Source organism: Peromyscus californicus, unplaced genomic scaffold (assembly GCF_007827085.1).
Source record: "Peromyscus californicus insignis strain IS unplaced genomic scaffold, ASM782708v3 Scaffold_13__1_contigs__length_99412109, whole genome shotgun sequence".
Classification (NCBI taxonomy): domain Eukaryota; kingdom Metazoa; phylum Chordata; class Mammalia; order Rodentia; family Cricetidae; genus Peromyscus; species Peromyscus californicus.
In genome coordinates, this window is record NW_026294424.1 from 85,432,501 (window position 1) to 85,447,764 (window position 15,264).

Consider the following 15,264-nt stretch of genomic DNA (forward strand, 5'->3'; position numbering starts at 1 on the left):
TTACTCCTTTTCCCCCTTTCTGTCTTTTTTTTTTTAATTGTTTCTTTTTGAGACAGGGTCTCTCTTATTATGTAGCTCTGGTGGCCTGGAACTTGCTATGTAGACTGGGCCACCCTCAAAGTCACAGAGATCCACCTGCCCCTGTCTCCTGAATGCTGGGACTAAAGGCATGCTCCACTACACCTGGCAATGGTACTCTTTTAATAATAACTCTAGAAGCCTTTACTTACAATTGACTAGGTTTTCAGAATTCAGAATCTGAGTTTCAGTGTCAATGAACTATGAGAACCAAGCAAGGCATGGCATTGTGTGCCTTTGGTCCTGCACTTGAGAAGGTGAAGCAGGAAATCACTGGATTACAGGAATTCAAGGCCAGCCTGGCAACAGTAAGACCCTGTTCTCAAATGAAACAAACACCTTTGAGTATTATGAACAATGTATATTACATGATGTGAGTACCATATATTATATGATATCTCCAGGGAGACTTAGGGAAGGGTCCTATCAACAAAACACATTATGAATACAAGTTTACAAATATTTATACTAAGTCACAGACTATTAAATGCTTCATATTAGCTAGTCAGCAGATATGTGACAGATCACTCTTAGGCCAACTGGGGCTGTTCTACCTAGGCCTTGACCTTGACCCCTCCGGATGGTCTTTGAGCCAGGCCAAGCACAGCAAGAATCGCCTCATTCTTGCCATCTGATCAGTCCTTGACAGCTGATCAAGTTGCTTATCCTTCAGCTTAAATATCTATATCCATGGCTACCTTTAGTAGGAATTTTCAACCCTTTCGTGAATAATGTTCCACCCACCAATCGCTCCCCTTCTTCCTTGGTTAGAAATCTCCATTTGTCCTTATTGTGTTGGGAGTTGAGCTTATTTCCTCTCCCTAGAGCAAAACTTAGAGTGCTATAGTTTTGACTGAAGCCATTCTTACAGCTTCAACAGGCGTCAGAAAAAGTTAACGCAAGTTTGCTACGGCTTGCTAAGGATATGTTTTGGTGTTGTCTCAGAGTCTGTAGACTCTGGAACTGCAGGGAGAGACTATAACTGGAATAATTTCACTGTGACTTTCTATGCCTCAGCCAGACACCTACCGATCTTGATGTTGTTGAAGTAATAGTTCTATTTTGCTCTGTGATTCAGATTTCAGTGTTTCAAGCTGATCCTCTACCTGGTTTTAAAATAGAGATATTAATTTGGGTGCTGGTAATTCTAAAGCTTAGAAAATGCAGAGTTTCTATGAAAGGAATGCTTTAGAGAGATATACGTAGAAATAGTACTAAAATCAACTCTATGCCTCTACTTCACAGCACTTGTGCTCTGGCTATATAAGCTGGACAGGCCAAAGAGCTAGTCTCCTGTCAAGAGAGAGCATTGTGTATCATCTCAGAGAAGAAAAATGAGACCCCAGCTTATTTTTAAGGATTTTACAAGCTATCTCTCAACGTACTGTAATATAAAGTAGTGTTCTCACCACTTACTGGAAATATCCTCCCTTTAAGATAAGAGATTTCTGTGTCTAATTCTCTTAGGATTTTACTAATGGCTGAGCCCAGGCTGCGGAAGTGCATGGTAGACATGCTGTCGTGTTCACATATTTTCTTGCCTGAGGCTTCTTCAAAGTCAACTAAGATTGATCGGATTTCTTGAAGCACACCTTCGTGGCTAAGCATCATTTTTCTTAGCTGCTCGATCTGTGTGCTGCTGTCTTTCAACATGTCCTCCTTGAGGCGCTTGGCAGTCTCAAGCTCATGAACTGTATTTTGAAGCTGATTTCTTAAATCCTCCTGGGACTGACTCTCCCTTCGTCTATGAAACGAAAGAGAAGAAAGAACATTGAGAAAACTCATTTTCACTCAATTTTATTACAAAGAGAAAAAAAAGATACAGAATTTTGCTATATATCCCAGGCTGGCCTTGAACTCAATTATGTAGCCCAGGCTGGCCTTGAATTCACAGCAGTCTTCCTATCTCAGACACCCAAGTCCCGAGAGTACGTGTATATGGGACTGCGCTCAGCATTAAGACTAAAACCATGGAACAGTTTCTGGGCTGGGGCTGTATCTCTCTGGCAGAACACTTGCCTAAGTGCCCAGACCCTGGCTTCAATCTCTAGCACTGCTGGAGGAGGAGGAAGTTAGGAAACAAATCCCAACCTGATGTCAGCCATGGCATCTCTCTCCATTTGCATTTCTTGAAGTTTTGTTTGCAAATCAATGACTGACTGTCTTAAGTAAAACTTTTGTTTCTCATGTAATTCATTGCTCTGAAAAAAAAAAAAACCACACACACACAAATTAATCTGTATCTATATTAAACTATCAAAACATAGCTCCTATAGAAGACACTAATTTCCCAAGGGTTGTGGGTTATTTATTGTTATGTATACAAACACTCCCTCACTGCTGAAGTTCAGAGCCCAGTGAATAATTTCTCATCTAGATAACTGGAAGACATCAGCAAGTTTCCCTGGCTTGGCCTTTTCTTGTCCATTTTCTGAAACAAATATCCCACCCAGCTCAAAGCAAAAAATGGGAAAATGTTTTGTCCCTTAAAACTGGAAACCTGCTTGAAATGATGTACGCAAAAAAGTCAAACTGCCTTCAACCCCCTTCAATTCTTGGCAACAGCCACTGCCATCCATAACTCTAAAGGTGGGGCTGGAGAGATGGCTGTGGTTAAGAGCACTGGCTGCTCTTGCAGAGGTCCAGGGTTTGATTCCCAGCACCCACAGGGCAGCTGACAACCATCTTTAACTTCAGTTCCAGGGAATCTGATGCCCTCTTTGAGCACTGTGTGCACATGGTGCATATACACACAGGCGGGCAAAACATTTATATATATATAAAATAAAAATAATTTGTAATGTAAAAATAAGACTCTGAAGGTGCTCAACTACAGAAAAATGCAGAGATTTCCAAAGCCAGGCATTGAAGCATCTCCCAGCTAAGAGCTGATGACCAGTATAGGGTGAACAGCTTTTTAACTGCCTTATCTTTTTGAGTCTGAACAGAAAACAAACCACTGAAAATGAGAAGATTCTAAAATACGAAAATAGAGACTAAAATTAGGCAAACAGGAAAACCAAAAAAAGATCCAGAGGAAACAAAGATAATGGAGGAAGTCGTCCTATCCCTAACCCTAACCCTCTGCTGGCAGAGATTCTAGCACCATATACAAAGGTTACAACCACACAGAATAGGAAGCTGGTTGGTGGTGGCACATGCCTTTAATCCCAGCACTCTGAGTTCGAGGCCAGCTTGGTCTATAGAGTGATTCTCAGGACAGACAGGGCTACCCAGAGAAACCCTGTCTTGAAAAACCTTTAAAAACAAACAAATAAGATAGAAACACGAATAGGATGCCAAGGCTGGCCACAGTGGCACACTCCTGCATTCCCAAAGGTTGGGAAGCTAAGGCAGGCGAAGCCAAGTGTAAGGCCATCCTGGGCTGCACTGAGACCCTGTTTAAGGAAGAAGACTAAAGAATGGAAGGCACAGAGGGGAGGGGAGGAAGGGAAAAGGATGAACAGCTGGCAGCAGTCCTTGCTTAGTGTGCATGAGGCTCTAGGCCAGTGGCTCTCAACCTGTGGGTCATGACCCCCTGGGGCATCAAATGACCCTTTCATAGGGGTCACCTAAGACTATTGGTAAACACAGATATTCATATTCATAACAGTGGCAAAATTAGTTATGAAGTAGCAACAAAATAATTTTATGGTTGGGGTCACCACAGCATGAGGAACTGTGTTAAAGGGTCACAGCATTAGGAAGGTTGAGGACCACTGCCCTAGGCTGATGCCTAGCATGATCAGAGGGACAGAGACAGCACTGTGTCAGATGCTGCAAGTCAAGTTAGAAAAGGAACTCCAGTATCATGTGGCTTCAGCATCACCATTTAACCTACCCACATGATTATTTCCTACTGTAAGTATCTCGATCACAAGACTACAAGGAAGGAACTGTGTCTTTTCCATCTCCATACATCTGGTACTGAGCACATTTATGTTACATAGGAATACAACAACAGCACTGTTTGATAAATATTAGAAATATTTCACAAATCTTTACTGGGAACCAACCAAGTGTGACATACTCTACCAGGAAGTAATAGGAATAAATTAGACATAGATAAATGAAGGGGTGTTCTCTCTCTCCTCTCTCTCTCTCTCTCTCTCTCTCTCTCTCTCTCTCTCTCTCTCTCTCTCTCTCTCTCGTATGTGGGAGGACAGCTCTTGGGAGTCCATTCTCTCCTGACACCTTATAGGATCCAGGGATTGCTGTGGGATGGTCTGTATGTCAAATGTGTTGCTGATTGGTCAATAAATAAAACACTGATTGGTCAGTGGCCAGGCAGGAAGTATAGACGGGACAAGGAGGAGAAAAAACTGGGAAGTGGAAGGCTGAGTCAGAGAGACACTGTCAGCCGCCATGATGAGAAACAGCATGTGAAGATGCCGGTAAGCCACGAGCCATGTGGCAAGGTATAGATTAATGGAAATGGATTAATTTAAGCTGTAAGAACAGTTAGCAAGAAGCCTGCCACGGCCATACAGTTTGTAATCAATATAAGTCTCTGTGTTTACTTGGTCGGGTCTGAATGGCTGTGGGACTGGCGGGTGTCAGAGATTTGTCCTGACTGTGGGCCAGGCAGGAAAACTCTAGCTACAAGGGATTGAACTCAAGTTGTCAGACTTGTGCATTAGCGCCTCTACCCACTGGGCCATCCTGCCAGCAGAGTCACTGTTTCTTTTCCTCTACTGGTACGTCCATGCTTCCTCTGTCTCTATATGTCTTACTGGTGTGTTTATCTATCACAAGGTCTCATCACTACTTGTGTGACTAGCTCATCTCCAAAACTATGAATTCCCTTGAGAGCCGTGACTTAGTTATCTTTGTATGTCATGTGTATAATACAATGACACACAATTTTTCACATTTAATAAAATTGTAGGTCCATCTCCTAGAGTCTTCATCTAGTCTGATGAGGCAGAATAACATACTGATGGATATAGTAAGATGTACAAAACACGTACAAACAATATTTGCACAGAGAACGCCCTGAGTGCTGTCTAGAGCGAAGGCTTCAGAGAAGGGAATGCATGGAGAGAGCCCTGACAGACAGCAGGAGTCTCCCAGCAGCAAGCAGAGAGGCACGGGGATCCAGACTCCCACGGTCCACCAGGACGAACAAGTGGCTCAGCACCGCTGGAGCAGAGGGTACTTACAGAGAATGGTACTGAACACGGGGGGCATGAAGCTCCTGGACACGGCGGTAAGAAGTCTGGCTTTTAGAAAGTACACTACTGGAACTCAATACCCAGCTTGAGTCTATGAGATCCACTTGAGGTTTTAGCAAACCCTTCTAAATTCTATGTAACCATTCTGTGTATACATATATATATATATACACACACACATATATAAAATCCCACTTTCTACCACTGCTAAAGAAGCCACGAATCATAATAGCAGGACAGCAGGCTGCAGTGGGTAGCCATTCCAGCTTTGATCTGGAAGTTCCAACCCCCATTGAGGCTTCAGTAACTGTCACGCCTACAAGGCGGGGCCAAGGGAGGCGCCTGGGGACCCGAGATCCGGATGCGCGGGCTCTCTTGGTTCCTGGACCCTGGACGCTGGAGGTACACCGAGCAGAGTTCTCCAGAGAACACTACCGGACTGCGCCACATCTTTCCCAGACCCTGTTACCTATCCCTTCACTTGTAAGTTACCCCACAAAATAAACCTCCCTTTTAACTATGTGGAGTGGCCTTAATAATTTCACCAATAGCAGGCCTAAACCAATTATTAATTGCATGTTAATGTCATTAATAACATTTTGAAGCATTCAAATTTTGCTAAAATTATATCCTGAAACCAAGACATTATTACCAGAAAGAAAATGGTATGTAAATTCTCATTAGGCCAACAGAAAGGAGAGGTCAAATTAACAGGTTTAGCTGAGAGACCCATGGCTAATGTTTTCTTTCGGGGGAGTTAAGTTTTACTTCAGGACATGTCTCCTTGGCCTAATGGTGCCAGATGCTAGAAAAGAACGCAACTCACTTCGTTTAGTCTTTTCTGCAAATCTTTAACTTGATGTGAATATTCTTCCAAAACACGTTCGATATGCTCTTTCCCAGGGTAAGGGATGACCTTTCTATGAGAGTCAAGTTCCACTTCATATTTGGGGAAAAAAGGCATTTGTGTTAAAGTCCCAGTTGAAGATGGATTTTCAATTACTGTACCACGAATAGATGACACAAAAAACGGGCTTGAAGAACCTAAACAGTAGAGAATTCATTAATTATCCATAAAACAACTTGGTGGCAAACATTATTATTATTATTACTGTAGGGGTTCCTCTAACAAACCCTGAAGGAGCACAAGGTCTCACGGGAAAAACAGGCAAGTGAAAATACAGCTCAGACTACTGAGAAGGACAGCACCGGCCGCAAAGGAGGGACGGGCTGGGGAGGAGGGTGATCACGTGACCCTGGAACTGAAAAGCCTTGATGGATGGATGGATGCGTGGTAGCCGGTCTGGAGAAGACAAGGGGACATTCAAGAGCGGAAGCACCAAGCACCATATAAGGCCAGTGGGCTCGAGACAGCTGGGATGTTCTGGGCAGAAGAAAAGCTGCTGCCACATATGAGGATGAAAATACAGGTCATGAGGGGCCTTGCAGTCCTGCCAAGGAGTTTGGATCTCACCTAGTAGGGTATAGTTTTGAAACTGGAAAGAGATGCGGCCACAGGAAATATTTCCTAGTGGCATCAGGACCCTGCTGAGGTAGGAGACTGTGACTGTAAGTTGCGACCCCGTGAGAGATTCATAGCAAAATCTTCCAGCAGCCCAGCTCCCACATGGAGGTATTAGCTAGACTGATGAGCATTTGTGTGTTCCTGTGAGGATGCAGATGATAAGGGAAGGGCACTGGCGAGTGACTGGCTGGACACACAGACAGAAGGGCACTGCCGAGTGACTGGCTGGACACACAGACAGAAGGGCACTGGCGAGTGACTGGCTGGACACACAGACAGAAGGGCACTGCCGAGTGACTGGCTGGACACACAGATAGAAGGGCACTGGCGAGTGACTGGCTGGACACACGGACAGAAGGGCACTGGTGAGTGACTGGCTGGACACACAGACAGAAGGGCACTGGCGAGTGACTGGCTGGACACACAGACAGAAGGGCACTGCCGAGTGACTGGCTGGACACACAGACAGAAGGGCACTGGCGAGTGACTGGCTGGACACACAGACAGAAGGGCACTGGCGAGTGACTGGCTGGACACACGGACAGAAGGGCACTGGCGAGTGACTGGCTGGACACACAGACAGAAGGGCACTGGCGAGTGACTGGCTGGACACACGGACAGAAGGGCACTGGCGAGTGACTGGCTGGACACACAGACAGAAGGGCACTGGCGAGTGACTGGCTGGACACACGGACAGAAGGGCACTGGCGAGTGACTGGCTGGACACACGGACAGAAGGGCACTGGCGAGTGACTGGCTGGACACACGGACAGAAGGGCACTGGCGAGTGACTGGCTGGACACACGGACAGAAGGGCACTGGCGAGTGACTGGCTGGACACGCAGGCAGAAGAGCGGTAATTTAGGAGTAAATATCAGAATCTGTAATAGCTGTTGTCAATCTTTGTAGTATATTGGATCAATTGAGAAACTTTAAAATAATAATACAGTTGTGCCTAAACCCTGCTTGGGACCTACTGAATCGGAATTTGCAAGTATGAATCTAAGACGTGTAACTGTTTAGAACAGAAAAGGCTGGGGTGGGGCGGCGTTGACATGGATCATGGTTGACAGCCACTACTTCCAGTAGGCAGGAAAACTGGAGCTCCACAGTAATGACACGGGAGGGCTGAGGTAAGAGGCTGGTTAACTTGTTACCAGGATGTGTGGACAGGAAGAGGATGGGGCTGGAGGGATGACTGAGCAGTTAACAGCACTTGTTGCTCTTGCAGAGAACCCAGGTTTGATTCCCAGGCCCCAGATGGTGCCTCACAGCCATCTGTAACTCCAGATCCAGGGGATCTGCTGCCCTCTTCTGACCTCAGAGGGCACCAAGCACACATACGGTACACAAACACACCTACAAGAAAAACACTCATACGCATAAACTAAAGTCAATCTTAAAAGCTAACTAGGTAAATAAACCCAAACTGTAGAGGTCAAGAAGCTGTGTGTGCACCTAGGATCTCGACGGGCCACCCATGAGGCCAATAGGAAGAATGGTGCTACACCTAAGGAGGAGACAATCTGACAGGAGCTGAGTTTGACAAGAGACACTGGAGGACAGGAAGGTCTGAGGGGACAGCAGGAGAGGCCTAGTCTCAGGTGCCTCAGCCCAGAAACAACTTTAACATCAAAAAGATAATGGAACATGCTAAAACCAGATATGCTCCGTTAAATGCTAGGTGAACTCTAACGCAAACAGAGCTGTAAACAGCATAGTGGACACCCACAAGCAAGTCCTGTGCCTTGCAGTTAAAAACAAGGCCCATTATAAACCTGGAGCTGAGATGGCCCTCATGACGATGGTTTAATTCTCACTTCCCCTCATTTTGTTTTAGAAAAGGTGCATACCTCCATTGGATGCGATGCCACTTGGTAAAAGATCTTCATTATTTGATTCACAAGCTTTGGGTTCCATATTAACTATTTTCTACCTCTTCTTAGAGATCTTGAAATATGAGTGCTTCCCTGTTTGGATCCTTCAGTTCTTGTCTATGAAAGATAAAGTACTTCATTTTATTACGGTGTTATGTGAAAAAGCTCATAGTCAACAGGAACTGACTTTTAATGCTTTTGAAATTTTTCCTCCAGAAAGAATAGCTATGTATACAAAAATATTTTATTGCTATATAAAACTAATATGCAAGTCAAATTTTAATTATAAAACTTGATTTTAAGACCAAAGGGGTTTTTGTTTGTCTTGTCTGGCCAGGGTCATCCAGACAAAACAAGGTATTCTTGGCTGGCTTGGAAGTCTCACTTTACACCAGGCTGGCCTTGAATCACAGAGGATCAGTTTGCTTTTGCTTCATTAGTGCTGGGATTAAAGGTGTGCTCCACCATGTCCAGCCTCCATAGGGTTACTAAAGATAAACTAAGATATAAAGATAAATACTTTATTTTGGTAACTAGTGCCCTGATTGGAGGCTGTTATTATTTCAGGTCTCTTATAAAATTACATTGCTAAATAATAGAACTTATCCCCCTTGTAAGGATCTCAAACCAGTACATTATATGTCATGAATAAAAGCTAAAAAACTTATTTGATGTTAATATTGCTTATGGTTTTATATTTGGTCAAGAGGGTGCTTCTAAGTTTGGGAAATAATGGTGATGGTCTAATTCCAAATTTCTTCTTCTTTTTTTTTAACTCAAGCATAAACTCAAGATAGAAAACCAATAAAATTATGTGTATTCCACGCTGTCAGTACCCTAAAGACAGAATACCTTCAAATATCTAGAAACAGAGGGATTCTCCCTCCCAAGGTAGTTCCCGCATCCTGCTGGGAACTGCTGCTGTGGAGACATGGGGAAGCTGGAAACACTCAAAGGGGCAGAGGGGAGCCAGACACGTCAGTGCAGACCAGTGAATTCCTAGAGTCAAACAAGGGAAGCCAGAACACCGGGCCACACTGGACCTTCGCAGTCCAGAGCCCTGAGTGTGGGCTAGCAGCCTCGGAGAAGCAGTGTGGAGAATTCCCTTTCAAAACGGGGGCTTTCCCTGGAGACAGTGTGCTAAACGGAAGAGAAGATGGAAGAGGAGACATTGAGGGCCCAGTAGGAACAAAACAGAAGTAAGACATCCAACCTCCCCTCTAGGCCTCCCACCCCACCCCCACCATTACTGTAGAGAAGCTACATGGGAAGGGGGCACATGTAAGCCAGGAGCTCTGTTCTGAAATGAACAGAATAAACAAAAGCAGGCATACAGAACACATGCAAAATGTCAGATAATATGCACAAAATCTCTTCTACTGGTCAAGTCTCTGCCAAACAAACATGAAGCCAAAGAAAATCATTCCATGATACTCCAGGGTGAACACTGGAATGTCATGTATGTAAACATATATAAACACATGCTCAAACAAGTGTGTACACCTTTGTAAACGACAAAGTAACTTTAAAACAAACAGGAAAGACAGAGTACCAAGTAAACAGCAAATATAAGACACCTAGTAACTACAGAGAAACGGTACTGTGACCAGCAGGTGACAGGATTTTAATCAAACAGCAGGCATGATGCTAAGGTTGAGGAGACTGTCCTGATCACTGGAAGGATTTTCATACTGGCCCATATACAATCCCCCGAGGACTAGGAGGAGAGCAGACTCGCTAGTTTAGCATACAGGAGGCCCTGTGGAGCCCAGCACTGCAATGAGCAGGGGATGGGACAAGCTCTGGGCCTTCTGTGAACAGCACACGTGCTCTGACAGAGAAATGTAAAATTTGTGGGAAGTGATGGTTCAAAACTCCACACACCTGATCCGTGAGCTGTAATGTAGCTGGTCACAGATCATTACCCCCGAATTCCCCCTCCAATTAGAAAGTGTGTAGTGTGCCTGCCTGGCAAGTGCAAGGTCCTGGATTAAACCCAGTACCACACAGCCCCCACCCCAGAATAAACCACAGCATAGGATTGGGGTGTTTTTACTTAATGTAAGTGAAGAGAGGCACATGCTGGTTCACGGGGGAGGTGGGTTTTCTGCCACCCGAGTCCCAAGTGTACATGTGGTGGGCTCCTCTGTGTGTCCACTCTGAGGAGCTCGCTGGGATGACAGTGGCTACTGGATGCCCTCTCCTGGGCAAAGTGTGACTAGTACAGCTCTAAAATCCCCCAAACCCCATGATTTCCTACAGAAAATGCACAAAACGACACTTCTCATGGCGGATTTCAGTAAAGAGCAAATGAAAAAGAGGACAAGTCTGCCTCCAGCAAGTCATTTCTGGATAGAATAATGCTTGCTGCACCCTAAGTACTGTGCTCTTTGAGGGCTTTCATTTGCACTGTTCTTTTCAGTCTTCCTTTCTTTCCTAGCAAAAACTTTTCCACTTCAGTTTAGAGGGTATAGAGAAAGATTCAATACCATATTTCTGGTCAATGTACATTGATCCCATGATCTTGAAACTGATGTACTAAAAAGAGAAAGGATATGCCTCTGAATGAAGAATTTAATTGAGCAACTATATTCAGAACACAAATATAGTTTATTTTCTCTTCCCATATCAAAGTAAGCTTCAAGTATGTACTTCCTGCACATAAAACATCTTACACAAAGCCTGCCACAGAGCAGGCATTTGATAACAACTTCTGTTCATGGCATTTGGGCAGTTTATATAAGTAGTTTCTATTAATGCAAGGATAGAGCTGTCTTAGATCAAGACCAGTCAAGTTTGTACCTTGTGAACTTAAAATGGGGAAAGAGAGACATTAATGAAGAAAAAACTCGAAAGTATATATTTTTTAAATTTTCAGTTAAAAATGTATGACTTTGGAGCCTGGCTGGGTAAACTGAAGGGAACAGTAAAGAACAGCAGTGCATCATCAGATGGATTAGGGCTAATTAGGGTAGGTCAGCGAAGGAAGGCTTCCTGAGGTGGTGGTCGATTTGAATGACGTTTCTTAAAATAGCATATACAAAAGTGAGACCTTAGCACTTAGTCCATGGTGGCAGTAACAAGTGACCACAAACACAGTGGCTTGAAACCAGAAACATCTTCAGTATCATCTCCAAGAGCTTGAAAGCAAGATGGGCAGGCTCCCTTCTCGGGCCCTTCTCGTCTTTGGTGGTGGCCATCATTCCTTGACCTATGACCACATCACTCTAGTCTCTGCCTTTGTAGTCTTCTTACCGCCTCCCCACTTCCTTCCGCTTCTTCTTACCGCCTCCCCACTTCCTTCTGCTTCTTCTTACCGCCTCCCCACTTCCTTCTGCTGCTTCTTACCGCCTCCCCACTTCCTTCTGCTGCTTCTTACCGCCTCCCCACTTCCTTCCGCTTCTTCTTACCGCCTCCCCACTTCCTTCTGCTTCTCTCATGAGCCTCAAGCCGACATTTAGGGCAAACTGATAATTCATGATACTCCGTCCCAAAAAGATCTTTGACTTTGGGGCTGGAGAGATGGCTCCGTAGTTAAGAGCACTTGTTGCTCTTGCAGAGGACCTGGGTTTGGTTCCCAGCACCCACATGATGGTTCACAACCATCAGTAACTACAGCTCCAGGGGCTGATGCCGTTTTCTGACCTCTGTGAGAATCAGACACTAACATGGTACACATTATATATATGCAGGCAAAACACTCACACACAAAATAAATCTAAAAATTAAAAACAAACCGTTGACTTAAATCATACATGCAGGCAAAACACTCACACACAAAATAAATCTAAAAATTAAAAACAAACTGTTGACTTAAATCACACATGCAAACGTTTTCCCCTCATAACATTTACAGGCTCAGGGATTTTTCAGGTGTCCGTTATTACGCCAGAGTTAATACCATGCACTTTGAAGACGGGTTCAGAAAAAGGCCCTTTTTAATCGATGCTATAGGTTCGTTTGTTTTGTTTTGTTGAGTCAGGGTCTCTCTACATAGCCCTGGCTGTCCTGGAGCTCTCTGTGTAGACCTCAGAGATATACCTGCCTCTGCCTCCTGAGTGCTGGAATTTCTGGGTGGGTGCCACCACACCCAGCTTTAGAGTCTAGAGTTTTAAAGTGGTTCACCCTAATACAGAAGAACAGAATCATTCACACACACACACACACACACACACACACACACACACACAAAAAAAAAAAAAAAAAAAAAAAAAACCTAGAACAGCAAGCAAAGGCTTTGTATACACATCAAATACATCTTCAACTGCTATTTTCATTTAGAGGGTAAAATAGCACTATGTCATGAAAACTATTTTACACATGACTAAAATAAATAGGTAACTGTGTTAAAATTAAAAAAAAAAAACAGGACTGGAAAGACGGCTAAGCCTTAAGAGCACTCACTGGCTGCTCTTGCAGTGGATCCAGTGTTCAGTTCCCAGCACCCACATGGCTGCTCAAAACCTCTAACTCCAGTTCCAGGGGATCCCACAATCTCTTCTGGCCTCCACAGGCACCAGACACTCCCATGGTGTACTTACACACAGGCAGGCAGAACACTAATACACATAAATCAAAGTACATCTTTAAAAAATAATCATTGTGGCGCTGAGGTGAGTTTCAGATCTCTGCCACAGCTCCCCCACTCTCACAGACACACATAAGCAGTCCTAATTCACCTCTAGGAATATTCAAAGCTCTGGACTTTTTTTTTTTTAATGTGGGAAATAGTAGTTACCAGTCAAAACACCCCGAGGAACAGTCCACATCACTTGTCCTCTACATTCCCATGACCTTAAAGCCAGCATGACATTTAACAGAAACACACCGCCTAGGACAGCTGCAGTGGGGACCTCTGCCAGTGTTGTGGGAAAGGATGGATGGAGACTTGCTGATGGGAAAAACCTAGGACCCGAAGTGGATTACCAAGAGAGCTCAAGTCACGCAGCGTTTAACACGTGGGATGAAAGACTGGTGACGACAGTCCGAGGCTCCACTCCTGTCTGTCCCCACACTGTCCCATCTCGTCCAGTGGTCCCAGGGGGCCAGGCAGGAACGGAAGTGAACAGTCCTTTCGGGCCCAAGGAACTCTGCACCGACCCCGGGAAGACCCAGCGTTCCTGCCACTGACGCTGGCGAACTTGAACTCTCCTAAAAGTTATCGGGCCGGTACCACGTGGGAACACAAGGCCATGGAAGGTTCCAGAGGTAACAGGAGTTGATCCAGGCCCTCCGGAGAACAACCCAGCCCTGTCCCCTGGGACGCATCCCGTCCTCATACCTGCTACCTACGCCTCGTCCTAAGAGACCGGCCGCATGTCCGTGGGGGGCGGCGGCCGCACCTGCACGACCCCGGGACCCGCCGGCTCCCACTGCGCCCCGAGGCCGCGGCCCGCGCAGCTGCCCCTCCGCGGAGGCCCACCCACCACCCCGCGACCTCGCGCCGCTCGCTCCCGCCGCCGCCAGCAGCTGCTGCTGCTGCACGAGCCGGGTCTGACGGTTGGTGGCGGGGAAGCCATGGAAAGCGTGGGGAGGAGGGCGGGGCGTGGGAGGAGGGAGGGGCTTTGAGGTGGTGGGCGGGGCGTGGGAAGAGGAAGGGGCTTTGAGGTGGTGGGCGGGGCGTGGGAGGAGGACGGAGGCGTGGGGAGAGGGCGGGGCGTGCGGAGGAGGGAGGGGCTTGAGATGGCGGGCGTGGCGTGGCGTGGGGAGGAGGGCGGGGCGTGAGGAAGGGGCGGGGCGTAGGAGGGGGCGGGGCGTGAGGGGAGGGCGGAGGAGCCGCGAGAATAGGGGCGGGGCCTAAGAGGAAAGGCGGGGCGGGTGATAGGCGAGACCACGCCCCCGAACTCCTGCGCGCTTCCCCGCCCCCACGCCGTCGCCCAGGCAACCTGGCGGGCCTGGAAGGCCACTTTTCTTCACTTTTCCAACTCCCCTGCAACCCGGCTCCTCGCCTCACTCATGTCATTCTCACAGAGGCCCCACAAAGATCTTCCAGATACCAGTTGGCACAAATCCTCCCCGGGACCTGCGCGCTGAGGAAGGGGCAGGCTGACACCGTCACTCACCCTGGCAGTCCTGTTCCCCCGCCCACTCCGTTCAAGCTAGCAGAGTTACTCGCGTTTTGCAGCCCGTCTGTGCTTAGCCTGTGCGTTTATGCTGTGCCTCCTTCAGGAATGTTTTTTCCAGGTTTAGATGTGTTCTCGGGATAGCTGACCCTTCTGCCTCCGGAGAGCTGTTTCCTCCCCCGTGCTTCGGTTACTCTGTCGTTAACTCTAACGTGGAATTTGTTAGCTTGAGACTGCACACTCCGACTCCTGCGTGCTGTTCAAATTAGCATTCCAATGGAAGAGTTCCAGAGAGGCGGGAGTCTGAGAGATACAACCTGGAGGGGTTTTTTGTTGTTGTTGATGTTTTGAAGACAGATTCTCCATATAGCCCAGGCTGGCCACAAACTTGGGATCCTTCTGCCTTAGACTCTTCTATTACAGGCGTGCACTGGTCAACACTGGCTTTGTGATGTTGAAATCTGTTGACTATCAACGTTAAGTAGACTACAACAACAAATATATAATGTACAAATTGACTACGAATATGAATAATACTCCTTTGTGTA

At 46.2% G+C, this 15,264-nt stretch overlaps 1 protein-coding gene across 1 annotated transcript in view; it reads right to left on the bottom strand.

Moving 5' to 3' along the window:
• The window catches only part of Ccdc158 (coiled-coil domain containing 158), a 62,546-nt gene extending 48,453 nt beyond the window's left edge, over positions 1–14,093 (bottom strand). Inside the window, exons 1-6 of the mRNA XM_052735385.1 lie at positions 13,936–14,093; positions 8,631–8,771; positions 6,079–6,296; positions 2,170–2,279; positions 1,495–1,822; positions 1,108–1,184 (exon numbers count right to left, since the gene is read on the bottom strand). Coding sequence (XP_052591345.1) covers positions 1,108–1,184; positions 1,495–1,822; positions 2,170–2,279; positions 6,079–6,296; positions 8,631–8,697 — 800 coding nt within the window. The 5' untranslated portion in view covers positions 8,698–8,771; positions 13,936–14,093. The remainder of the gene's footprint in view (positions 1–1,107; positions 1,185–1,494; positions 1,823–2,169; positions 2,280–6,078; positions 6,297–8,630; positions 8,772–13,935) is intronic.
• Positions 14,094–15,264: the final 1,171 nt, after the last annotated feature.